Consider the following 27922-nt stretch of genomic DNA (forward strand, 5'->3'; position numbering starts at 1 on the left):
AGTAAAATGTATTATTTGAGGGCTGTTGAGTTTTTAAGTTCTGCTGCAAGGAATTGGCCTGTAAAATCAGGATAAATGATAAATGTGCAGTGCAATTCCATTAAAGTCACACTGTGTTTAGTGGGGGTTTATTCCCACTCCCAAGTAGATGAACAATTTTAAGTATAGTTATCATGCAGCAAGTCCCAGTAGGACTTCAGAGTAAACATGCTTAGAATTTTGGCTCAGGCTGCTGTCTGGAACTAACACGGTGCATTTCACTTGGGTGAGTTTAGACAGCATGTTAAGGTCTGTTAATATAGGTGAAATCTTGCCTCACATGCATTGAGTAGTGTGGGAATCCTTTAGAAGGTCTTCCTGGTTATGTTTGCATTATAAGTAATAATAGTTAACACTATTATTAAATTTATTACCCTGCCCTTCACTAGTAGGTCCCAGGATAAGTTACAACTATTTAAATTTCAGCATTAAAAACAGTTAAAGGAATTTTCTGTCACAGGAAGAGGGCAAGTCCTGAAAATACACATCTGCAGGCACCTACTGAATAGGACCCATAAATAATATTTTACCCACTGTTTTTCTCCTCCTCCCATGTCTGTAACATTGTGGTCTGTGATTTTGCTTTTTTAAGGTTCAACGATGAGTCCTAAAGAGAAATCGTACAATTAGAGTTGGGCGGGACTGCAAGGGTAATTAAGTCCAACCCCCCTGCAGTGCAGGAAATATTCACCCTGTCCCTTCTAATTCCAGCAGGGTAAGTCTTGGATGTGGAGGCCACTGACAACGCATCTGCTTAATCAGATCTGCCCTCTGGACAGCCACAGTTCATCCTCCTTGGTTTGGATACAAAGCATAACTACACCAACATGGGCAGTTCAGATAGCTCAGTGTTTATTTTGCAAGGCATCTGCTTCATTACTTTTGAGGTTTATAAACGTTAGATTTGGTGCTGCTGTTTTAAGCCTGTCCATTGCCTGCAATGGACTTGATACATCACCAGCCTGTGAACAAAACCAAGCTTGGGATCCTCTCCTTTGTTTTATATAGCCACAGCACTTGGCACAAATGGACAAAAAAGTGGTGTAAATCAAACCGTTTTCCCCCAACAAGCTGTATCAAACCTAAGTAATTTGCTTCAAAAAACAAACAAACTACAGAGCCCCCAAACACCGCATCTTGTAACTTAGCACAGTATGCATTAGTTAAGAAGTATTTCACAGCAAAATAAAAACAGGACAAATTGTGTAAGTTTAGTGTAAACACAATGTATTTTACAAGCCAGGAGCTGTCTTTCCCTTTGCTTCCAGTTCATCCAGGCCCACCCAATATACTTGCAATGGCCAAAGCACTTACACTTCAGCAAGTGTGTGATAATAAACAGGACTGTTGTAGAGCAGAACAACTTGCAGGCCAAAGGCACCCCTCACAAGCCCTGAATATGCCCAGCCAGGTTCTCAACACATACCATTTTTTTCCAAGTCTCTGGCAGGTAGCCAACACAGGTCAATTTTAGCAAGCACCCGGCAAGCCATCACACATAGCTGGGGAGCAGTGTTCAACTCAATGGGTCACAAGTTGTTCATGCCTACTCTAAGGTAAGTGCTTTGAGGATTGCAGCCTTTTGAGTACTCCTTGCAGAAGTGAAGTGGAGTTTTAAATATGTTTGAGATATGAAGCTATTTATACACGACCTCAGAGCTACAGCTTGCAGAACCCCACACCACACAGCTAAAACAATCGTGAGGAGCAAAAAGTTCAGGATCAAATCCTGGCTCTTGGGCTGAGCTTTTGCATTTTTGTAGAAGCAGAGTATGGCAAAGCCTGCTCTTAAGCAACCTTTATAAAAGATTACATACAAGAGGTTCAAAAAGAATTAACTTTCCAACTATTTCTAAGTAGCCACCAATAGCACTTTGGGGCAAGAGAGTGTTCTCTCCCCAAATGCATGCACTTCTTAGCTTTGCAAAATGATTTCTGGGAAGTGAGAGGAGCTTTTAATATTATAAGCATACAACTGGAAACCATGTCACAGACCTCCAACTTTCAAGATGGGTTTGAACCAATTAATAGCACCTTGAAAAACAAGCCAATTATCCCCTTTCAAATGCATAGCATGTTTTGAGGGGATGGAACAAGGCTTGTATTTAAAAGACCGGGTGCTTATACTGTTAAGGCACATAGGACCCTAACATTTAAGATAAAATGACTCACAAATAGCTTTAGGTCACATTAATTTTTCTCCATAATGGCTTTAAAAAGTCTCACCTCCACTCTGGATATTAATTCATTAAAATAGAGTAGGGCAAGCACAACTGAAGTCTTCCCAAGCTTAAACTAAACACAAAGATTCTTGTGGTACCTTAAAGATCAAGTGATATATTTTTACAGCATAAGCAACTGTAGACCTAAACTTAAGATGCCAAAAGGCTCTGCTGTCTTTTTTGCTGCAACGAACTAACATGGCTACCCCTCTGTAAATTTAAGTACCTATTCTTGAACCATTTGCTGTTGTTTTAAAACAGTTGTTTGTTAGAAAGAGCCCTTGGTCATTTCTGTTCCAAGAAGCTGGCAAACTTTTTTTAGTGTTATTTAACTACGTATCAACAAACTGCATCAAAAGACAGAGCCTCAAGATTAACAGTTTTTCATGCTCCCAACTAAGCAGTACTGTACAGCAAAACATGGGTATTAACAGTTACTCCCGTGTACATCCCCAGCCCTCCCCAACTTTTCCAACTCCCACCTCACAGAGGTCTCTTAATGCTCCCCATTGGAAAGGGAAACAGCAACGGCTTCTGAGTCTGTTTTTGCAGGAATTCTTGGTACTTTCTTGGCAGGGCTCGGGATATGCTGGAAGGGGTGGAGAGGGGGGGGAAAGCCACAGATTAGAACACATTATTAAAAAGCACAGCTGCCAATTATCTTACTTTAATTTTGTTTCAAGACTCATTGAGAAAGCCCCAGTATTAGGCAACAGTAACTTAGTTCCAAATACTTTGTCCAGACAAATCTCCATTGGAATCTATCCTGCACAATAAGAAGTTTTCAGAGTTGGACACAACATAGGTTATATTTAGATTTCTAGATCCAATTTGAGAACAGCAGCGTTCCCGTCTTAGAAGTTGTTCAAAGAATGTCAGGTTACACAGCAGCCTTCTCCAACCTGCCGGGGCTGTTGGAAATTGTAGTTCCATACACCTGGAAGGCATGAGTTGGAGAACACTGGGTTGAAGATTTGCGTCAATATTATGGAATTTGGTATTCTGTAATGGGGTTGATTACAACAAAATGGACAAGTATCTGAAATGGAGGAATCACTGACAGAAGAAAATCCAAAGAATATCATATCCCAGATTTATAGCGTATCAATCAATTGCAATGATTTTGGTAACTTTCAACAGCAGTATCATGAAACAGTTGGGCGTGTTTTAGAACAGGGAAAAATTCTGCCATTATCCATGTCTAAATGTAATGAAAACCCAATCTACGAAGAGAGATGGGATATGAGGCCACAAAAACTAAGACAGAATTCACAAGGTAAATACTAGTGTCTTGCTTAGTGCCAAGTATTTTTCTTTTTGCATTTTTGGTGTGGTTTCCCTAAAGTTTCTAGATATTGGGACAAGACTGCTGAGGTTACTTGTGAAATTTCATATTACAGGCTTAAAGGATTTAAAAAATATCTTGCTGGAGCTGATAAAATATGTTAGTGTAAGGGAAATACCTGTTATTTTATCAATGACAGCAAAATATTTTGTATGCCTGACAATGGAAGTTGGGCAGAGTGCACAAGGGGTGGGGGGAAGAGAGAGAAAGAGATTGACAAACTGCGGAGGTAAGTGGGAGAAGAACCATATAACGTAAGAGCAGGGAAAGAGAGGGGATGTGTGATCTGACAGGGTTTATAGATTACTGAAGATTGTAACTTACTGGAAGAGCAGTTACACATCCGCTACATGTGCTTAATTGTCTGTAATTTAGTTTTGGTAACAAAGAGAAATAAAAAAAGGAAAGGTTAGCAAAGAGCCACCCTTTGCTGTGGCTGTTCCACCCATAATGGAGCAGGGAATCATTTTTAAAGAGATTGGAAGCAGACCACATCTCTGAACATTCCCTCCTGGAAGGCATGTTCCCCTCCTTCCCAGGCCCATGTGCACCTTAGCTTCAGTCCATAGGTATGCCAGCACCAACTTTAAACAATAGTTAAGGGTTACTGGTTTCCCTGCTTAACCAGAAACTGAAGAGGGCAGGCAGGGAAACAGGCAGAGGGCCTTCCAGGTAGTGGCGTCCGCCCTGTGGAACGCCTTCCCATCAGATGTCAATGTGATCTATAACTATACAACTTTTAGAAGACATCTGAAGGCAGCCCTGCATGGGCAAGTTTTTAATGCTTGATGTTTTATTATACTTTTATATCTGTTGGAAGCTGCCCACAGTGGCTGGGGTACTATTATCATTCCACTCAAGCAAGGAAACTGGTAAGCCTAAACAACTGTTCATATCAGTGCCAAGATATCTATGAATCACATTAAAGGTAGATTGGGGTGGGGGTAGTGTTCAATTCTGCGGCCTGCTCCTGATGTCTTTAACCCACAAATAAGGGATCAACGCCATTAGGAGTGCACTAGCCCCTGGATGTTAAAAGGATTAATTAAAGCGACTCTTTACACTTACCTCATGAGCAAGGCCCATATGAACAACTTCCACTCCTGCTTCCAAGGGCCCATCACCCAGCACGGGGCGACGAGCATAGGTTCTTCTGTGTTTTTCATCCACTCGCACCAAGTACCATGTTCCCTCATACAGATCATCCACTGAACATTGTGGAATATAGTTGGCTATAAAAAGACAGAACGCAGAAGCTCTAAATAGACACTTTACTCCTGGTGTTAGCTTAATCTTTGACCTCACTACATACAGAGTCATGCTGGAAAAGTTTTGGTTTCTTTTATCTTGTGCGAGAGACACACACCATGAAGGGATTAGTGCTACGTCACATGGAAATGCAGAGAACTGAAGCAAGTTGTGCTTCATCTTCAGATGCTTCAAGGGTATTGGGAAGGCAAGCGCCTTCACTGTCTTCTCTATAAGAAGATGCACAGGAGGCTTGCAACGCTCCCAAAGAAGAATATGAAATGCCTCCACCCCTCCATTATCACAATCTGGTGGAGCTGTGGAAATGGGGCACGCAAGACACTTTTGTCAACCACTTCAGTGCTTACAGCACAATTAGATTTTCAGATCCACCATGAAGTTGTTAATCTGAAGACCTGAGAAGTTGAGAACCAGGTCCTGCTGTCCTCTTGATTGCGGTTTTAATTCATGGTTAATTTATAAGCCCATGTTTGGCATGAAAATAAAAGCCTTTTGCCAGTTCAATATGGACAGAGTTACCCAAATATTTCAAGTCAAAGCTGTAACCATCAAGTTGGTTAACATCTCTTACAACAACCAGAAGGCTTGGAAGCCAACTTCATTATTTTAAAAAGGGAAATAAGCTTTCAGGGTCTGCTTTATCATCAACGGTTGCCTAATAGAGGCTATCACTGAATTTATGGCAGACATTTGCCGAACTTAATCCCACCATCGCTTACCTAAGTGATGAGTATCTTGTCTAAGCATCATGTTTTCTGCAAACACCTCTGGCGAGATGCATTTCCTTGAATCGAGCCTTGCCTTCAGATCAGAGAGGCTTGCTGTTATTTTATCCAGAGAAGAGCCTGCAGTAGAAAGCAGTAACTTACATTTTCTAAAAAGAATTATTAGTCCCTTCCAACTCGACAATTCCCTTCCAATTCTATGATTTGACAATGAAGAATACAAGTTAGAAACAGCAGCATCTTGATTTCTTCTTATACTATGAAAGAGTGGGGGCTATTTTTCCAACATAACCCTCCTGTAATATAGCTAGCTGTAGTAAAAGTTCATTAATTGTTATATCAAGACACAGCACACCCTTTCCTAAGTTCTCAAAACCTCATAAGAGGCCAGAGATGAGGCCAGATCTGTTGTAGCCCAGGAACACCTGGGCAGCAAATCCCTAACCACTGGCACCCAATAACTGTCAGTGACACACTAACTTTAGAAGTGGTTGTGTATAGGAAACCTTGGTGATTTTACTCACCAGGGGTTGCATCTTGGCTAACTTTGATGGAGTAGAGGGTAGCAGCAAACCCAGAGCCGTAAGAGAAGACTCCAATCCTCTGTCCTGCCAGTTGCTGAGGAGAATACCTGCACACCAGAGAACAAGGTGTTAGTGAAAAGCACATTAGAGAAGATTAATACACAAATATTTTGTGATTATTTGTCTAAAAAGATTTAGTTGGCTTGTTCCTAGATTAATGAAACCTGGGGCACATAGAACGCTTTCTTCCGCCTTCATCCCCAATCTCAGTGCCAGCAGCTCTAGGTAATAAGCTGTCTCCATCCTGTACTGCCTTCAATCATTTCCTCTCTTTCTGCTAAAGCGAAACCACTGGCCATGTAATTATCTTCAAACATGTAGGAGTTTAGCTGAAGGCTATTGGTTCTGCCTCAAGTCAAAGATTACCAGTGTTCAGACTCTTCCCTCTTTCTTCAGCTGCAAAGCCTGGACTTGCACAAGTGAGTTATGCCAAGTAACTTCTGGTACATGTGAATACTAAGGAAATGCAGAATCTGGCTACAAAGATACACAGATGTTGATAAAACAGGTGTGCTAGTCTTGGTTTGTTTGAAGCAGCAACAGCAGCGTGGAGTGTGTCTTATCAAAAGCACACAGATATTCTGCGAACTTAAGATTGTTCATGAAGCGTGGAGTGTGTCCTATCAAAAGCACACAGATATTCTGCGAACTTAAGATTGTTCATGAAGCAGCTTAGTAGCCACAGTTCCTACTGCTGTCTGCCCAATATAGGTAGTTGCCACCTATATTGTTGGAGAAGTTTTAATCTACAATTAAGTCACCTTCGTGCTTTAAATTTTGTCATTCAGCTCAAATATACGGTTACAATTGTCACAGACTTTTCAACAACTTTGTACATCACCTTTAGATAGTGTTTAATTAGTTTTAAAAGACAAGAAGCAGCAAGGTTCAGCACTGCTTGGTAGTTGCACTCATATCTGGGAATAATTTCCTTCTGAAGTGTGGTGTTAAAGTTGGTCGCTCAGTGAAGAAGGGAAGGCACCCTGTGCATGCTCAAAGGCACTCTGCTTTTTACTAATTCACAGGAAGAATGTGGGGCTGAGCCATTGCCTAAAGCAAGCCAGTCCTTTAGGAATCTGATACCCAACGTCAGTCAGATAATTATACAAACACCTCAAACCCAGCTTCAGATCCTTTCTTCATACTTACTGTGCTAGGATAGAAGCAAGGCAGCCATAGACAGAAGGCGTGTACATATTTCCATTCTGATTGGATACAAGCAAGGAAGCTTTGGTTTTCTGATTGAAAATCTCAGCACTGGCCTTCATAAAAGCTTTTTCCACATCACGGTCAAAGTAGGTGTCTTCTAGTTTTACATCTCTGAAGATAGCAAGGGGAGCATTTAGAAGAAAAACTAGTAACTTGAAAGACTACTAGAGCAGAAGGCTATGAAACCTATAAACATGCCACATCTGCTCTATTTAATTTCTAAAGTTATCCCAGGTTGTTGTTGTTTTTTTAAGGCACCCAGATTGTGCTACACAAGACATCACTTTTCCTTCAGTCATGCCTATTTCAATTTGATATAGCCAATTTATTATACTGAAGAACATGCACAATTTTAACTTGATGTCACACACTGCAATATTTAGTTCCAATACTAACTTTCACATTGGCCGTGTTCAGGCAATAGTGAAGGAGCTGCTCCTCTCCTTCTGTTCTCAATGTGCCTTAGTGCAATGTAAAAGTCTATAAAACCATTGTTTCCATTTTTTTTCTAAACCAGAAACTTTGGTTACAACCTTTGAACATTAAGAGACACCTACTGGATCAGGCTGATGGCCCATCTGATCCCGTACAGTGGTGCCCCGCAAGACGAATGCCTCGCAAGACGAAAAACTCGCTAGACGAAAGGGTTTTGCGTTTTTTGAGTCGTTCCGCAAGACGACTTTCCCTATGGGCTTGCTTCGCAAGACGAAACGTCTTGTGAGTTCTTGCGAGTTTGTTTCCTTTTTCTTAAAGCCGCTAAGCCGTTAATAGCCGCTAAGCCGCTAATAGCCGTGCTTCGCAAGACGAAAAAAACGCAAGACGAAGAGACTCGCGGAACGGATTAATTTCGTCTTGCGAGGCACCACTGTATTCTGTTCTCAAATGGCCCGCCAGATGCCTGTGGGAAGCCTACAAAACAGGGCATGAGTGCAATAGCCCTCTTCTGTTCACAATCCCCAGCAACTGGTGTTCAGAGGCATATTGCTTCAGATCCTGAAGGTAACATAGCCGCTGACAGCCTTGTCCTATCATCAGTTTGTCTAATCCCCTTTAAAGACTTCCAAGTTGGGAGCCATCACTATGTGCTATGTGAAGAGTTCTTCCTTCTGCTTGCCTTGTATCTTACAAACTTCAGGATCATTGTGTGTTATGAAAGCAGTATTTGCTTTCTCCATACCATACATCACTCTACACACCTCTTTCATGTTTGCCCCACCCTTACTGACCTTTTCCCTAAACTAAGAAGCTTCAAAGGTTGCAACTTTTCTTCACAGAAGAGATGTTTCAGTCCCTTGTTCAGTTTGGTTGACCCTTTCTAACACCTTTTCTAGCTCTTCAATATCCTTTGAGAAGAAGCTGGGATCTTAAACTTTAAACCATGTTTTTAAAATGCTAGCTTGTCTTGCAGCCAGTATCCAGGGATTCCCCATGTTTGGTCCAAAATGGAAACACTGGTTTTGCAGACTTTCCACAATGCATTCAGTCATATGGAGAAGGGGGGAGAGAAATAGTTGTGTGTGTAAATGAAAGCCCCATTCGCCTATCAGCTTATTATACAATCATCCAAACAAGGCCAAGAAATGTGTTAGCCTTGATTGTGCACTTGCTGCAACAGAATAAGATAGCAAAAGAGAGTCACTTACTAAGAAGTAAATTCCACACATGGACTTACTTCCAAGTAATGGTGATTAGGATTAAGCTACACCGTAGAATAACCTTATCCTCTTTGGGTTCCCCAGGCTATCTTCACATATTAAAATCAAGCTAATTGCTCTCAGTTTGTTGACTATTGTTAAAAAATCAACCTAGTGATATGTTCTTTTCCACCTAATTTTTTCCAAGAAATCTTTGCATAGGATGAACCTTATCAAGACAAAGTTTCAGGCAGTTATGAAAGGGCATTCCAGATCCACTCCCTTAAATTTTAAGAGCTGTATAAAAAATATCATACATAAAATAGATCAATGTCAGCTATAGAACTACTTCCAGATACAAGTTTATGGATGCTTCGTAATGTCTCTCTTGTACTGAAGAATTTTTTTATTTACCTAAAAGCTTCCAGGCCACTATAGATGCCATTTTCTTTTGTGGGTGTCTGATCATTCAGAAAGTCATTCAGCAACAGACGAGCTACAGATTTCTGTACAAGTTTGCAGTATGGAGAGTGAAAGATCATGAAACCGAAGTCATTCAGGGTGAAGTCTTTGTCAACTCCCTCTGAAATAAAAAAAGAAACAGGACATGGATGCTATTCTGCCTAAGTCCTATGTACACTTACTTGGGAGAAAGAACTACTGAACACAGTAAAGCTTATTTCCAAGTAAACAAGCAAAAGATCAGGCGACAAGTTTTAACATTTGTGTATTCTTATTTCTGCAATATGAAATTCGTTTTATACTACCTTTTATTTAAAATCCCAACTAAATTTGGGATCGGCTCAGATCTTTGCTTAGAACAGGGAGGGGGAATTTATGGCTCTCCAAAACTTGGACTACATGTTCCATCATTCCTGACCAGTGGCTATGCTGGGTGGGGCTGATGTGAGTTGCAGTTGAACAACTTCTGGAAGGTCACAGGTTCCCCATTCTGGTACTGGAGATTAAGTACATTTTAATCCTCTGCTCCAACAACTTCTCACCCTTCTCACATCTTACCTTCACATTTCTACTGTGTGACACAACTCATTTGCTTATGGCATACTTGTCTACCTCCTACTTCCATGCTGTTGGATATGCTTGGAACCAACTCTTGTGTCCGTCAATCTGGTCTCAGAAGAGCCCTGGTGTATCAGACTACAACCCCCCAAGCCTAGCATCCTGTGCTCTCACAGAGGCCCACTAGATGCCCATGGGAAGCCTGCAAGCACAACCCAAGTACTGTTCCATTTGTGAGTCCCAGCAACTACCACTCAGTAGCATGCTGCCTCCAACAGTGAAGGTAGAATTGCAGTCAGTGTGGCTAGTAACCATGGATAGCCCGAGCCTAGATCTTCCTGCCCACACCCCACTCTTGAAACAAAACGATTTCCTCCTAATCAACCTATCTGTTTCTTATCTATTGCTCCACTACTGCACTACTCATTTACCCCATTCTCACCACTCATTGTCAATTCCTTTAAAAATCCACCCCAGCCAGAAAAGGCTGCTTCCCTGCCTTAAGAATATCATGACAAAGGGGAAGAGACCACTGTGGCTCAACCAAACAAGGAGCTTCCCTGCTAGAAATATTATAGCAATGAATGCCTGCCTAGGTTTATTTTTCTCCTCCTCCTTGAAGCCAATCTCTTTTCTTTTTGTCTTCTCTATTTTAGATTGTAAGCCTAGAGCAGGGACCCTCTTATTACTGATCACCACAGGCCACCCCGGAAGCCTTTTGCAGCTGAAGAACAGGGTAAAAATACTTCTCAAAATGAAATCTAATATAGGGCATGTTCAGCAGTAACCCCACGCTGCAGGGGCAGCTGTGTGAACAACGGGCTATAGTGTGCTTGTGATAGGCATTCAAACACAAGATACACTGCTCTCCTGAACCAGCAGCAGAATTCTGTGCAGTCGTTTGCCATAACTGGCAGAATGGTTTTTAAGTCTGTGACAGTTTTCCAAATTCTGTGGAAGAGGACAGGATCCAAGAAGATAGGGGGGAAAGAAACACCTTGATTCTGCAATGGTACTTTCTAGCAAGACATACCTTTCTGCCACTGAGCATGGATTTTTTTGCGATAGACAGTGTAGCAGCGATCTAATGCACTGAGGTAGCATTGTATGGACAGTTTCCCATCAACCACAGGATACTCAGATACCATATCAGGCTTATAGAAATCATAGGCATGCTGCATGTGGGTCCCTCGCAATCCTAGGGAAAAGAAGCCAGATTTGAAAGAGATGCTGCAGTGAAGTCCACTAATAAGGTACTCTTACCACCTCAAAACATGACTGACATCCCTTTTAAAATGTGGGGGTTTTTTTGGGGGGGGTATACTGTGTTATTGTTTTTATTTTGATTAGGTTGTGGTTTTATATTTTGATTTTATTCTGTGAACCACCCTGATACCTCTGGGCATAGGGCAGTATATAAATTCAATAAATCATAATAAAAAATAAGATGCACTTTGTACAACCAAAGATTAATCTGGTGGATGTGAGAGGTGGTGGTGAACAGAAAAGTTATTCCACTTCCCAATGTGATCAGGAAAAAGAATACTAGAATACTAAATGCCGAGCAGTACAGATAGCTATTTGTTAATATTTTAACAGGCTGATGTTCCAGGCAGCTCACTTGCAGAGATTACTGCTCACATAAGCAGTCTATTCATGTGAGCTGCAGAGGAGTGAACACATGCAGGTTGCTTAATTTTCCCCATAAGGGCAAACCAACATAGTTCGCAATCTAGGAAAAGGCGATCTAGCACTAGCTTGCTCTTGTGGCATTTCACAAGTGAAGAATGCTTGTATAAGCTGTTCATTTGAACTAAAATACTGCTGGAATCTGCTCTAACAATAATATTTAGTCTGCAAGAGAAAACTAACCTCTCTCAAAAATAAGAGGTGCATTTGGTCCCACAAGCATAGCAACAGCACCGGCTCCTCCAGTTGGCCTAGCATTTCCAGTGGCATACACTGCTATGTCTCCAGCAACAACAAGTGCATAACGCCCTGAAAAACACAAACAAATGCTGTAAAAAGGCTACATAAAAGTCATTTTTAGCTGAGGCAACTGCTGACTACATTGACTGCAATGCTATATATACATGCACTTGGAAGCAAATCCCTTAACAGTAAGCCCTACAGAATTCAAAGTAAATATGCAGAGAATTGGGCTGCGTGGTCACTGGGGAAAAGATTACAAGAAGTCAATCTTAAACTCCCACAGCCACCAATTAACATGTACAATACTTAATGCATACAAAGTTCTTCTCACACAATTCTATTTGTCATACAAACATCCTGTTAAGCAGATCATTTCTGAGCAAGGAACAAAATTGAGGGCAATTGCAGATGGGCAGCTTAGGAGTCACCAGAAAGTTTGGAAAGAGGAGGGGAAAGGTTCCAATTAGCATAAGCATTGAATGCTACAGTCACTGATTCAAAGTATGTTATCCAACCTGATTCCACCAGCTAGTTTGCATTGCAACCAATAGTATGATCAGTACAGATGAGTGAAGTGCTGGCTCAGTACAAGAAACTATTAACAGGTTTAGTGGGATATGGGCTCATTTTCACAGGCCAATTGTGTTCCTGCTAAATCTTACTCCCCTGCTTGGTATTTGCAAAGGATCACTGCCCTCTGCCTTTTTTTTACTTCTGAACACTAATATGGTTTCCTCTTGTAATATTCACTAAGCATGAATGAGCATAATGGACTAGGAATTAGCTTTTATCAAGCCCTCCTGAAATCACAAGAACATGACAGCCAGGACTTCATAGTCCTGAAGTGACTATTATTTACAGGATTACATTTAATAACATTTAAATTCCATATCTCTGCATGCCTTGTCTTTCTTTCTTTCCTTTCCTTTCCTTTCCTTTTTTTGTCAAATTCTAAGAAATACTGCTTGCTTGAGATGTCAAACTTACCATCCCAGGAACTGGATTCAACCCAGTTGATAGCATTGAAGAGTGCAGCAGTGCCGCCATAGCATGCATTGGTTGTGTCAATGCCTTCCACGTCTGTGTTGCCAGATTCTTCAAAAAGCTGCATCAGGACAGTCTTTACCGATTTGGACTTGTCGATGATCGTCTCCGTTCCAACTTCAAGTCTCCCAATGCAGTTGTAGGAGAGACTGTTCCTTTCCATAAGCTTCTGGACTGCAGTGAGGCAAAGTGAATTGATATCCTCCCTATCCGAGCAGAAGCCCATCTTGGACTGACCCAAGCCAATGGTGTATTTCCCTGCATCCACGCCATCAAACTTCTCTAACTCTGCCTGGTCAACATATTGGGAAGGGAAGTAGATCTCCAAAGCAACTATTCCCACATCTTTTGGCCAGCAGGCTTCAGCATTCACAGGAAGAGATCCAGGCATGGTGGTACAGCTGAAAGAAAAGAAGTTAATAGTGCTTATTTGAATAGAGTGAGCAAAGCTTGATCCTGTGCATGCTTACTTAGATTCAAGTACCAATGCATTCATTGAGGCTTACTGAAAGCACAAGGGCTGGAGATTAAATGTTTTGATAAAATATTTTGACTCACAAGCAGTCCAACAACTAATAGGGCAATGGTCATAAAAGCAGGTACACAGAATAACAGAATTAGAAGTGAATCCAAAGGTCATCTAGTCCAACCCCTCAAAGCAGGAAAGACACCTGGCAGAGTGTTCAAAGTAGGAAAAGCTACTTGGGAGCAGGAGAGGAATCTGACAGTTACACTATAGTCTGCACAGCTGCAATTCTGCCCACACCAATCACTGATTTTAAAGAGACCAGGGCTACAGCTGCTATCCCAAGCACATTTTAACAAATTGCCATGTATGTAAAACTGGAGCAGAGCTATTTTATCCCAACCTCTGCTGTCCAGCTGATATATAGGGCATTATTAGCTCACACTACAAGTCTGTATTTGCAACTGTACTATTCAGATTGAGAAGATATCTTACGTCAGACACTCCCAAACCAATTTAGACAGGTAAGTAGTCTTCTAGTGGGGAACAACACTGTGTACAGCCCCATAACCACAGACATTCCAACCGCAGCAATGAGGCCATGCCTTTCTAGTCAGTGTTTTAAAAAACACTGCACCACCAGGGTCCTCTTGTCTCTGTGTTACATAGAATACAATCTTGGTTAACCTCATTATACCATCTACTGGCAGTTAACCCCCCAAATGAAGAAAAAACAACAATCTGACTGTTGCAGAAAGGGGAGGGGAATAAAGGCTTGCAGCTGCTCCCTAAAAGTAATATAAACCCATCCCTTTGTAATGAACTGTGGAGCAGCCTTTCAGATTTGAACAGCAACTGAAAATCATATGTGTCAGAGCTGGCTCCAGGTCCCAGCTCACAGAGGACCAACGCTAGCCGGCAGTAATGTACAAAAGTCTTTATTGAAGTACAGTTTCCATTTTCAAGCCGCAGCGCCCCAGCTCTACGTCTAGGGGTTAGATCGGCGAAGCTCCATCTGAGTCTCCGCCCCCTGTACACCAGTTTAAGATTCTAGCCTTACTCCACCTCTTCCGTCTCTCCTTTCTCCTCTGGGTCCTGCTACCCCCCGGGGTCCCTTCCTTCCTGGATTCTTCTGACGCTGACGTTGACCCCCCTGACTCCTCCCCCTCTTTTCGGCGGGCTTTGGGACCTGGCTCCCTATCCGGGCTGCCAACTGCGCCGCCCTCCTGTACATTTGAACTTGGCGCGCGCGCCCAGCCTTCAACCTTCCTCTCGACCGTTTCCTCGCTCCCCGATGGAGGCGTGGCCAATCCTGACTCATGTCCTCCCACTGGCAGTGCGCCGCCTGATCCCGATGCCTGGGACTCCTCCCCCCTACTGCACTCTGGTGTGGACGCTGGTCCTGATTTCCAACTGCTGCTCTCTGAGTCCCCTCTGGCCCCTTCTTCCTGGGGTGTCCCCCTAGGCACCCCCCTTGCTCTGACCATGGGAGCCCCTTTCTGTGAATCTTCCGATTCGCTGGAAAGACTCAGAGACCTCGGACCGCTGTCATCGCTAACATTTCCTTCGGACTCCTCCCCCTCGCTCTCTATTTCCTCCCTTTCCTGTGCCTCTGCTCCTGAACCCCTGACAATATGGTATCTGCATGAGCATGTATTTTGTTCTTTCCCAACTGCGAAGCTTGGAGGCAGAGGAAAAATGCCAAGAATATTCCATATGAAGTTGACCTAAACTGAGTGAGACCACTGTTCCATTTACCTAGGAAAGTATACTCCAGGGATAGGGAACCCATGACCATCCATGGGAGTTGTAATCCAACTTCAGTTAGTGAACCAGAGCTTCCCTATCCCTGGACCACTCCAACTGACAGAGGCTTTCCAAGGTCTCAAACAGGGTTTCCCTACCCCCACCCCCAGTCCAACCACTGAAGAAAGTCATTCATTCACAGACTGGGGGTGAATTGGGGACATTCAGCATGTACAGATCTTTTTACTGGACACCAAAGAGATTCTGAAGGAGTAAAGCAACATGTACCAGTAGTCTTGCGTAATTATTTTGAATGGCAAATCCAGACATGATCTTTATCTACAAACATGGAACATCCTGTATGAAATGCAAACTTCAAAGAACTGCCAAATGGATAGGAGACAAAAGGCGTATCATCCAATGCGGTATTGGAATGAAGAGAACTTTATTTCAAGTGGGTAGATCATGTAAATTCCTTAGGGCAATAGAAATCCTAACAAAGATAAAGCGAAGAGGCAGGTAGGCAGCTGAAAGTGATGGGTAGAACTCTTTACCCTGCATGACTTCTGGGGCTCCCCTTCTGTGGACATTGATTGTTCTGCAGACTGGAACCCACAAGAGGAACACCAACTCTGTCCCAGTGCCCATCTGCCTCATCCAACATGCATACAATGGTGCAGAAATTTGTAGCGCGTGCTTGGAACATTCAAATGCACTCCCTAGTTGTATGGGACACCACACACACCACTTTGCAAATGAAGTATGGAGACTTGGGAATAGGAACGCCAGAAGGAAAAATCTGTGTTATTGAATTAATTCTTGCAGATTTAATAGTCTTATATTATTGTTTTGACTAGTTTTCAGATTTTTAAGTATGTCTTTTAAAATATTGAATATTAGGGTAATAACTTCTTTGTCATAATAACTTTTTAATACTATTTGGAAACTAATAACTGTTAATTCCTACTGTTAATTCAAGACTGGTAGAAGGAAGAACTGATCCACGCAGTACATAACTTACAGAATTTGCTGCAACAAGATGTGGCCATGAGTTTTCTAAAAAAGAATCATGGTTGTGGGTTCGATCCCCATACAGGCCACCTGCATATTCCTGCATTGCAAGGGGCTGGACTAGATGATTCCCAGGATCCCTTCCAACTCTACAATCCTATGGTTTTGATTTTAAATTCAGAGATTAGACAAATTTTATAGAGGTCAGTCTAATCATTGATTATTGGCCCAAACAGCTTGTTACTTGCTGATGGATCATGGGGATAAACATACCACATACAAGGTTTCTATGTTTGCTTTCACAGCCCAATAGTTTATACAAAATTTCACTGCACTGGGTCCAGTGTGCTGGGGACCACTTATGCTACAATGAAGCTCAGCCTAACTGTTTGAATTTTTGTGTTCAATGGTTTTTAGAAAATGAGTTTAACAGATCAACTGACAAAGCTAAGTGGAACCTCCAGATTCAAAGGCAGTATCTCTCTGAAAATTAATTGCTGGGAAACAAGAGCAGGGCAGGGCCTGCTACCTACACGTCAGCACCACACTCTAACCAGCTGAGTTAAGTCAAGCCCCAGTTGTGGAAAACGGAGTTGTTGAAAAAACAACCTTCATAATCAATGACAACTTAAGAAGAAAACAAAGTAATATGGAGTCATGACTCTGAACTTCCATAAAGACAGCAGTCATTTGCCTGCAGTATCAGCTGCTTCTTGGCCAGTAGTTTGCCAAACCATTCCTCATATCCATTATGAAAATGTACCATTGTAGAATGGTTGAAATTAATGTCATCAAATCACCCCACCAGTAATAAAAATGCCCAATAATGCAGCAACCTGGTTTCTTTCTCCATCTGAAAAGAAGATTGAAACTCTTCCTGACTCATGCATTCTTTAACTAAAAACTAGTAATTTGAGAATGCCCAACATCCTGCAGAACAAAAACACAACGCAGAAACCATCTCAGCCATCCAATCAGTTGCTCACCTACAACCAGCAGTACTCCAAGACAGCCCTTTGCTACAGCCCTCCATTGGCACCAATCTCTGAGAAGACTGGTGATGGCTTTTAAACACAGCCCTTGCTAGGGAGGTGTATGCTCCTCCCAAGCGAGTCTCCATTGGGCAAAAGGCAGAATGATGCCTACTTAAATTTACCTGATTTGTGCTTGTCTTGGTTTGACATGGTCTTAATCTTACCAGCTCTCCATTCTTTTTGTGCTGCTTACCTCCAACCCACAGAAAATAGCAACTATCAGACAAAACATTCTACTCACTCTTAGAAAGTTTATACAATGCTTTGCTGACTAAGGACCCAAAACAACAGTTTGACAGCCTCTCCAGGAACGAGGATTGACAATGGGCAACTGCCAAATATCACACTGCCAAAGTTAACACTACATGTTCCTCAGTGCCATATGACCACTGAAAAAGTGTGTCTGAATTTCAGCCTGGTAGTATCACAGCAAATCTGCTTCACTGGTGTGTCCTGCAGGAAAAAACAGTGAGTCGCACTCACTGCCTGCTTCAATATGTATACACAAGATTCCCTTTATCAGTGGTTTGGGTCTCTTAGGGGGCAAACGACTGCATTGGAGCTATGTTGCAAAAGACGAAACAAATCCCTTCACAAACCGAAAATCTAATTGGAAAACAACTGTTTATATCAATTATCTCTACTATCCTGAGTCACTTCAGATAATATTTTGTTACGAAACAAACAAATATAAAAATAAAATCTGAAGCCCACACAAGCAGCAGATCATTCAACTATCCACATCATAGCCCTAAATACCAGAAGCCTGCCTGGATCATCAAGTTTCATATCCAGATATAACAAGCCCTGGCAATGCCACAATTATGGCAGAAAGCACAGATGTGTGGCAGTCATTTGCCACGTATGTTATGTTTAAAAAAGAAAAATGTGGCTATCTATGTTACTGGAAGGATACCTGTGCATACATGACAGAAATACAACTGGTGAACCCTTCTTCCACTGCGAAGGAAATCTCCTCCAATCAAATGTCAGTTGGCTGCTAAAACCAGAGAAGGGCAGGGGGCAGGTAACAGGCACAATGAAAACACGAACACAGTGGGGATTGCTTCCAAGTAAACACACACACACACAAGCACACCGTGAGGCTTTTTTTTGTGGGGAGGGGGAGCAAAAAGCTTGGCAGCATGTCACATGCTTAAGGTCTCCAGTGCAGAGTTGGAAGGGACCGCAAGGATCATCTAGTCCAACCCGCTGCACCCAGCTGAACCCCAAGAGCGCTGTTGCCAGTCAGTGCAGGAAAACACTGAGCTGGGCGGATCAATGGCCCAACTAGACAAGGCCGAAAGGGGAATCGGGAAGGAAAGAAGCCTCTCCCCACCCACACCCACCCTGAATTATCCCAGAGAGCTCTGTAACTCCACTTCCGTGGTAAGGGACCCTTTGCCTCAGTTTCCCTGTCAGGCAGAGCAGCCGCACTTCCCTCATAGATAAGCCACCCAGATGAAAGTCCCCACCACCACATCTCTCAGGAAACACCGGGGCAGAAGCTTCCGCGTCCTCACCGAGGTCAAGGCCGGCGCGGTTCGCCCCTCCCCCCCCCCCAGCCGCGCTTCACTCACACGCAGTGAAACCCCATCACCGGCTCCGGACGGCACCGGGTCGGCCCAGCGCGCATGCGCTCCTCGTGGCGGGCCCTCTGGCTCCAACCCGCCGCTGTCACCTTGAAAACGCGGCGCGCGGCCGCCCGCTCGCTGCCTCCCTCGGCCGCGCCCACTTCCCCCTTCATTCTGACGCGGCTGAGCAAGCCACGCCCCTGCCTGGCTCGAGGGCGTTCTGCGCTCGCGCGCCCCCTCACTCGGCCGAGCGAAGGCAACGGAGGAGCCCGAGTCGCCGCCGCCTTTTCCTGGGGCTACTACTAGGCGTTCGCTTCTGAGAAGCGGCGCACGGGTGTGTAGGCGGGCGGCGACGGCTGCCGAGGACGATACGAAACCAGCACACAGGGAATACGTGGGAAGGAGGGAGGGGAAGTCCCTGCCTCCGAGGTCGCGCACGGGGACCTTGCACACGTGACGCAGGGCAAACCCGGATCGGCACCTCAAAATGTAGGCAACGCCTCCTCTGCGTGTACTGGAACATAAAAAATGGTGTCTTGTGAAGGACAGCCGCCTTTAGTTACTTTGCCATGAGCTGAGTTAGAACTCCTACTGTGTATTCAAAGAAACAAGCACGCACACAACCCCCTGCCACTATGTGCCATATTCAGACGTATCACAAACACACCCCTGCCGCTGAAGTTTCTTGACCTCAGTATTAAGCAGGAGCATGGCAGCAGAGCAGGGATGGGGAACCCGCGACTCCAGTTATTTATCTAGAATATGTCTTACTGGCCTTTCATCAAAAGGCCCTAGGGAGGGTTGCAACAGGACTATTGCCGCTTCCATCATCCATGAGCCATGGATGTTGGGAGTTGGAAGTCCCACTTCAGGCGGGCACAGATTTCTCCCTGTAAAATTACATGAAAAATATTAAAATATTTTTAAAAATCTGATTTCCGTTTGGCAGACCTACAGATTTATAGAAGGGGCATATTACAATATAATTGTTCTATTATTATCCCAAAAGGGGAGGTTTCTACACCAACCAGAAGGACATGCTTAAATGTTACAGTGCAAATGGGCCTCTCGTTGGAATGTCTAGGCCTAGGCGGTGAGAAAGAGAAGAGCAAGGTTGAATGTGTGTTATTCTGGCCCCAGACTGAAGACAAGGAGGCGAGTTGAAAGGGAGGAGGGTAATGCAGGAGACAAAGCCCCATTTTATTGCTACTAGTATAAATCACATGTTTTACATTTGAACACGTGTCGAGGTTCATGGCGTGGAAAGGCTGGTGCAGGAAGGAAAGGGGGGCAAGCCCATGTAAGGACATAGGAAGTTGCCATAACTTTCGGTTTACAAGAAATCAGGTGGCTTACAAGAGATCAGGTGGTATTCTATTCTGCAAATCTGTATAAAGGGGGCGCACCCTGACTGGGTGTGCAGGTTGCATACTTATCGCCCTGTACCTTTGTTCTGCATATGCACTTAAAATAAAATCCTGTTAATAACCTGCAAGGACGTTTTGCCGCTTTGTGTGAATCTGTGCTTCAGGGACCCAATAGCAGATGCGGTTGGTCCTTCATTATTACTTGAGCTGTGGCTGAAATTATAATTCCTGAGAGGTCACTTTATGAAATAAATGGGGATTCTTTCAAGCTACATAGCTGGCTAAAGAGGGATGAATTTCAATAGAGGTGACCGATGTGTAGAGCTTTGTTTTGTAAGCTTGCTGCTTTGCAGTAATAAGGCGAGATGACTGTGAAATATCCTACTTGTAGAAGGGTCACTTTAGAACACCTTTAAAAAAATGTATTACCATGAGCAATTAGAAGATTGAAACTGATATATGAGCAACAGCCTGAATTCTGCAAATTTCCTTTCCAGGAAATCATTAAGCAATTGACTTAATCTACTTATACTATGCCAATCAGAACATCTAGTACATATTCTGTGGTTGGGGTTTTAAGGAAAGGAATATGTATGTGTAAAAGAATTATGCAATTTTCCCATCCCATCTTTGGCAAGAACCAAACATCGTTGTAGAAGCTTAATACACTGTTTCATGTAAATAGCCTAGAGGTTGTTGATGACTCTGTAAGCATAGTAATCCTGTTAATAATTTAATTGATAAATTTTATTATTGCCTTTAATCATATGGTCTCAGGGCATGTTACAGCAATTTTAAAACACCATGTTCAGGCATGCATCTTTTCCACAAAAAGGTTTGGGGCTATGGGCCACCACCCTTGTATTCACTTTGTCTTCCAATCACAGCAACTTGTAATAAAAAGGTTGAGTGTGGCTCAGGCAGTGAATCCACTGCGATAGGAAGCAGTGCCCTAGCGACATCCTCACCAAGATACTATGGAAGAACTTTTAGCGAGTGGCTAAGGTTTATCCTTGCCCAGCCTGGTGTGTTCCATATATGCTTTGGACTACAACCCATCAATTCCAGCCAACACTACAGGGGTAGGTTGAGCTTTGGGCTGTGAATATTTCTTTTGTCTCCTACTCCCAGCTTGCATCTCTCCCCCCGCCCCTCATCCGCCAGGAATTTCTTCTACAGGCTTGTTCTAATGATACCCAATTCATATGCCCATCAGACACATGGGAAAGCCTAAAGAAGTTTGTTCCCAAGCTATAGTGTCCTGCCCCGTCCCTCCACCGTCGAATGCAGCATTTTGCTTTTCTCCTTATCCAATAAATGCTTAGAATGCATTGTAGAGCCACTTCAAGCATCAGTTACACCAGGGAACATAGTTAAGAAAGGAAATGTTTAAAATAAATAAAAGGAATGGAAATAGAATAATCGGGCCAAAGCAAAACTAGCACATGACTTGAGATTGCCACAAGTTGGTAAACAGTATGCACAAGCTGTTGACATAGCTACCAAGTGCCCAGAAAATGCTCACATGGATCTTTCAAGTATGCTAAAGGCCTGGACAAGAGAGAGCAGACAAGTCATAGAATCATAGAATCATAGAGTTGGAAGAGACCACAAGGGCCATCGAGTCCAACCCCCTGCCAAGCAGGAAACACCATCAGAGCACTCCTGACATATGGTTGTCAAGCCTCTGCTTAAAGACCTCCAAAGAAGGAGACTCCACCACACTCCTTGGCAGCAAATTCCACTGTCGAACAGCTCTTACTGTCAGGAAGTTCTTCCTAATGTCCACTTCTGTTCACATAACCATAAAAATCATTAACAACTGTGAAGGGCCATTAGTCATCATTTGCTAACTTACTGTAAGCTCTGCTGCTCCAGAAGTACTTGGTGTTCAAAGATTTTGTACATCTCAAAATCTAGCACTAAAAACAGCCACAAGGCGTCACTGTCTCACAACCACAAGGGTCACTATATATCTACGAGCAAACTTGGCAAGACCTTCTCTCCCCCAGATGTAGAATCTGAAAGCCTAAGCAGCCATCGTTTCCTTTTCTTCATGAGAGTCAGGAAAGCTCCACCCCAGCCTGGGGTAGTCACTGTCCACAACCTGCATTGCTATGTTGTCAGACTACATTGCTCATAGTTTGAGCCTGGCTTACAGCAGCAATGGCAGCCTCAGGCGAGTGGACATGTCCTGCAGCTTATTTTTTACTGGTTTCCCCCACTTCTTCACCCAGAGGCGTCAGGAGCCCACACGGGGAAATCCAACCCTATGAAAGTGAGGCTCTTACAAAACCTCCCTGCTGCCAGACCTGAAAGAATTCAGAGAGGCATTTTCATCTACTTGCAGCTCACGTTTTTAGGCAGCAGCAGAATACTTCTGAGCCAAACAAGGAAGAACTGTATGCAGTCCAATTTCTCTAGTCATCTCAGGGAAAGGGGGGGGGGGGAGAGAAGAGAATGAGGACACATTAAGATAAGCATTTTCAGAAGAGAAACTTTCAATTTCTGAGCTGCCAGCTGCAGCAAAACACAAATTTTAGCAAGAAAAAAATTACATGGAAAGACAAAAAAAAAAAATCATCCTCAAAGCTAGAAAGCCTCTTGAAGTTTCAGGTTTATGCCAGAATAAATCTACTAGGCACAACACAGCATCCATTTTCCTTCTTGTCCTACAGGCAGGCTACCCTCAGGGGGGAAATCTCAAGAGGCACTTGCTGTCCCAATGTACTTCAGAGGCTGATACAAGAATGCCTCGGGCTTTCAAAACCAAACAATACAATGAAATCATGATGAAATACTAAGGCATGCTAGATGATCAGTCGAAAAACAGACTACATGGTACAGAAAGATTAAATGGGGTTGGAAATGTAAAGAAACTGAAGGTACATTTTTTCACCTTTGGTGGATGTGCCCAAAGATTAAGGCTTTCTGGGAGATGATATATAATGAACTAAAAAAGGTACTTAAATATACCTTCTTGAAGAAACCAGAGGCCTTTCTCCTGGGCATAGTCGGCCAATCGGTGTTAAAAAAGGACAGAACTTTCTTTATGTATGCTACAACAGCAGCAAGAATACGCATTGCAAAGTATTGGAAGACACAAGATCTACCCACACTGGAGGAATGGCAGATGAAAATGATGGACTACATGGAATTGGCGGAAATGACTGGCAGAATCCGTGACCAGGGAGAAGAGTCGGTGGAAGAAGATTGGAAGAAATTCAAAGACTATTTACAGAAATATTGCAAAATTAATGAATGTTAGAATGATGTTGGATTGAAGTTAAGTGGTTTCTAGCTGTACAGGCACAAAAGAATATGGAAAAATTGGTTTTTAATACGTAAAATGTAAAATTTAAAGTTATATTATATCAAGATTAAAGACTAGGATTAAAAAGGAGGGAAAGGAATTGTTGGATTAACATATTTAATTAGAATACAGAAGAGGGAGGTAAGAGGAGGTCAGGGAAACAAGTAAACGTAAAAGAAGTGAGGAAAAGATGAAATTGTTTTAAATTGTTTTTTCCTTTTACTTTGTATTTTTTCTTTTTATTGTTAACTTTTTCTTTACTAATGTGGTTTTTTTAATTTGTTTTTCCTGTGAAACTTTAATATTATTTAAAAAAAAAAAACAGAAAGATTAAATGGGCAGGTACCTCCTGAAAACTGGAGGTACACTGAGCACAAAATCCATTAAAAAAATGACAATGACATCACCTACTCTGTCTAGTAAAGATCAGTGTCCAAAGAAGAAGAGCAACAGGGTGCATGACGCAACCACAACTATGCAGACCCACGGATTTAATTGGTAGCGATAGAACTCTTTCCACTGTGATCAGAGACTTTGCTGTAACTAGATGAAGCCAATCAATTTTTTGAAAAAAACAAACAAGCCACACCTGATAAATGCTTTGCCCTTACTTTAAAACTCAGCATAGCAGTGATCCTAGGAATTTAACAACATATTGGCCTCCCTATGGCATTCTGTGGAAACAGGAGGTCACAATCCAACACAAAAGTGGAACACTTCACAAATTTGCATATCCTTGCGCACCAGTCTCCATGGACATCCCTCGGAAAAATCTGTTAAGATGGACCGTGGAATCATTAAGCAAGCTCTTTTAGTTTAAAGCCCAGCAAGTTCAATGGGACTTACTTTTTGTGTTGTGTGTAGAGGATTTTATCCTTATACTTAGTCCTTACAAACAGCAGAGGTGGTATTCTGTGTCTGACTATACCACTTTAGACTTGCAGGCAGCGACTTGTGAGATGGAACATGCCTAGAAGCAAAAAAACCCTGACATATCTGAAAGAGGACTCTCTACTAGAAGTATTTTCCCCAAGATCAATTCCTCCCCTTTTTAATGCAGGGATTTTTTTTAAAAAAAAAATCCTAGGGAAGATAACTGCAGACAGAAGTGGGCAATTTAACACCAGCAGGCATACCTGCCAACTCCTAATCCAGTTCTGGTCCTTGGTCAATATGCACACTGAAGAAAGCACACGTGGCCATTTTTAATGCTCTAGAAGAGAGGCATTCAGTGTGGCACCTGCCAGATCCTATGAACTACAATTCCCATCATCCCTGATGATGATGTCATGATGACTCAGCTGGAGCTGGAGTCCAAAACTTGTGGAAAGTACACTGTTTATGACCAGTACTGTAGAAGGACCTGATCCAGCCAATAAAGCTGCACTTCTCTCTCTGCTAGAGTTCAGGGACTTCCCTATGGAATTGCTAGTCCCGAGGCTACACCCCCAGAGTAGGGTTGCCAAGGTAGATTTCAATGTCACCACAAAGCTCTAGCAACAGAGAGCTCATCCACCTTTGCTCTACATTTATATGCAAAGGTCTGGGCTTTCCAGGTCTGTTTCAAGTGGGTTGGTGTTTTTTTTCCCCCTCCCCCTTTCCCCACAGAAACCTGCGCTTTACTGCTGAATCAGAGCAAATAGGAATCTTGCTCCAAGTCAGCGGTAAAGATTGGGTTTTCTTGAAGAAATCTTCGGGCAAAAAAGAAAACGATTTAGCACAAACCAGGGAACCAGAAACCTGTGCCCAGAAAGTGTGAGTCAAAAATTAAGTGTGGATGAGCCCTTAATTGCTCTAGGGTTATATGTCTGACCAGACACAAGAAATGCCCACTAGGTTCATAGAAACCATTTACTTCTTAAGACAGCAAGATCTATCAGCTTTAGAGTTCTTCTGTCTATCCTAGAATGAAAGCCGATCACTAAATCTCACTTGGTAGATGTACTCTACAGTAATTAACAAGTCAGCTGGGCAGATTTCTATTTTACAATTAAAATTACTCTGGTTTTAAATGTCTGGCTGATCAGAAGCTGCAGCTGGCTTGTAATGAAAGAAAGCAGGGTTCCTAAAGTAGAAATAATTCTGGTTGGGTGGGACATTATAAGCTTCCAAACACAGATTTTAAAAAGCTGAGAGGTTCTGGTTTTTATTCCAGAGCTCACAAACTCTAGTGAGACACAAGTTCCCCACCACCCAACAAAGACAGCAACTGGAGGTGGCTGGAGGGCTGGGAGATGAACTGGTGCTCAGTTTTTAGCAAAACGAAAAACAAAACAAAAATACTTCTCAGAAGATCTCCAGATCTAACAAGGCAGCCTATCTGGATCATCAGGAAAAGGATTTCCTCGCAATTTTTTGGGTTTCCCGTGGCTTCCTTGCAGAAGTCAACTGCAGCTGCCATTCCCAGATACCCACTTTTGGGGAGGCAAACCCCACTGAACTTAGTGGAAATAAAAATAATAACTGAGGGCTGCACTGTTCAACAGCAAGCAATTCTTTGACTTGCCATGTCTTACTGACTTCTGTACTTTGGGGTTGTGCTGTCGTACGGGATGACTTTGGGCTAGTATAGGGGGGGGGGGAACTGGCCCAAGCCTCGCTCTCACATTAGTACAGACCCCCACCTCCCAAAGCTGTTGAAGTGCAACAGCCACCATTTTCAGTAGAGAGCCCCCTGAGAGACTTGCTTCCTTGCTCTGTGCCACATGAAACACCAATGCCCAATCTTCCCGCCCAGAGAACAGCTGCCACTGGTTTGTCTGCAAAAATGGGCAAACTGAAGAACAGGTTTTGAGGGGTACCTGCCTGCCCCCTCACTTTAGATCAGGGCTTGGATTTGTCATAGCATCCAGACGAAGAGCAGAGAGTGGCTTCTTCTGCCTCTGCCACCTTACCTCCCTCTCTCTGGGCAACACAATAGGGGAGAGGGAGAGTTAAGGGCAATAAATACATTCAATCAGTTTTTTCCGCTAGTTCAGCCTCCCTGTCTAGGTGCCATAAGGTGCCATATCTGCACTGCTTCAGAGGAAGGATGCAAGTGAGGGAGTGAGAGACTCATGTTCCCTTTTGCTCACCCCCTTTCTCTCTGGGTGGAGCAGTGGAAAAAATTTGGCTCAGCCCCACCCCATAAACAGAGAGAGAGAGAGATCTGAGAGACAGCCCCAAAGAGCCCTAGCAAGAGGCCTTCCACACCTATGCTTTCCCATTAGGTAGGGTGGACAGGGTTCAGTAGGGCCACCCAGAGAGAGTGGGTGAGCAAGCCAGAAGCAGCTGCTCCCAGCAGGGCAGCCACTGCCCCACCTAAAGTGACGATAAGGCGTTCAAACTGGCAGAGCTGCTCTCTCTTGCTTACTGCCTCTCTCTGGGCAACCTTACTGGGTTAAATCCATGTAAGTAGACTCTTACCTGGTAGAAGAGCCTCCTTAAGGGAATGGGCAGGTGAGGAATCAGAGGTAGCTGCTCCTTGCAATCACCACTTGCTCAATTCTACCACCACCGCCACCCCTGGCAACTTAACTGCTCTTTCTCTTGAGGAACAGTGGCATGATAAGGAGGTCAGAGACATGTTCCCAAGCCTCCCTGCCCAAACAAGCCTGCTGAGTAGAAAATTATTCTCTTTAGCAGAAGCACTGGGCATGATGACATCCTGGGTCTTATTTAGTACTGGAGAACAGGTGTGGGGGACCTTTGGCCCACCAGGTGTTGCTGATCTGCAACTCCCATCATCCCTGCCCAGCTGCCACAGCTGCTGGGGCTGTTCACCAATATCTGGAAAGCTAAACGTTCCCCACCCTTGCCCAAGAACAATTATATTCCTTTTAAATGTAACCAGGGGGCCACATATTACTACCACCACCATCCCAGAAAACAGCCAGCTCTAGAATTGCAAGTACCCCCTAAACTTTGATCTGACCACCTTAAAAAACCCTAATGGTCTTTGGAAAAATCAAGCACCTAGTTTAGGTGGCAAGCCTATTCAGGTCTACTCAGAAGTAAGATCCGTTGAACGCAATGGGGCTTACACCCAGCTAAGCTCGCGCAGGGTTCCAGCCTTCGCCTGAACCCTAAGCACAATTTACCTGGTGACTTCTGCGGGGCTTACTTCTGAGTAGACACAGGTGCGATTTCTGGGTTGGCACACCTGGTCCTGGAGGAGGCGGGGCGGGAGAGCTTCAATTTAACACCAAAACCAGGCAGGTGCTCCCTATGCACCGGACGGAAATAAGATCCCACCCACCTGTGTGCGGCGATGGCTCGTTCTCTGCAGGGTCCGCGCGCTGTCTCTCAGCTCCTCGTCCTGAATGGGACGCAGCCGCGGCTGGAGATGCGCCTTTAAACCAGCCCCGCCGCCCAAGCTACCGCTTGAAACCGGTGAGCGGCAGCTCTCC

The 27922-nt window shown here is 43.5% G+C and overlaps 1 protein-coding gene and 1 long non-coding RNA gene across 5 annotated transcripts; both read right to left on the reverse strand.

Moving 5' to 3' along the window:
- Nucleotides 1–869: 869 nt before the first annotated feature.
- On the reverse strand, nucleotides 870–27922 carry HMGCS1 (3-hydroxy-3-methylglutaryl-CoA synthase 1). Of its 4 annotated transcripts, none has more exons than XM_080972767.1 (11): nucleotides 27772–27895; nucleotides 24381–24504; nucleotides 12967–13424; nucleotides 11920–12045; nucleotides 11081–11245; nucleotides 9442–9610; nucleotides 7334–7504; nucleotides 6125–6231; nucleotides 5595–5720; nucleotides 4675–4838; nucleotides 870–2850 (listed from the first exon to the last, which is right to left on the reverse strand). In XM_080972767.1, the coding sequence occupies exons 3-11, from the start codon at nucleotides 13412–13414 to the stop codon at nucleotides 2758–2760; spliced, it is 1569 nt and encodes a 522-aa protein (XP_080828893.1). In that variant the 5' UTR covers nucleotides 13415–13424; nucleotides 24381–24504; nucleotides 27772–27895; the 3' UTR covers nucleotides 870–2757. The 4 variants fall into 4 exon arrangements, with proteins under 4 accessions (XP_080828893.1, XP_080828891.1, XP_080828892.1 ...); XM_080972765.1 differs by lacking the exons at nucleotides 24381–24504; nucleotides 27772–27895 and adding exons at nucleotides 3931–3970; nucleotides 18861–19010; XM_080972766.1 differs by lacking the exon at nucleotides 24381–24504 and having other exon boundaries at nucleotides 27772–27922.
- LOC308458439 lies at nucleotides 2913–3924 on the reverse strand. The gene is made up of 2 exons (XR_013977411.1): nucleotides 3197–3924; nucleotides 2913–3163 (listed from the first exon to the last, which is right to left on the reverse strand). It is a non-coding gene; the product is annotated as an uncharacterized lncRNA (long non-coding RNA).

This window comes from Podarcis pityusensis, assembly GCF_964106645.2.
Source record: "Podarcis pityusensis genome assembly, chromosome: 11".
NCBI classification, from domain to species: domain Eukaryota; kingdom Metazoa; phylum Chordata; class Lepidosauria; order Squamata; family Lacertidae; genus Podarcis; species Podarcis pityusensis.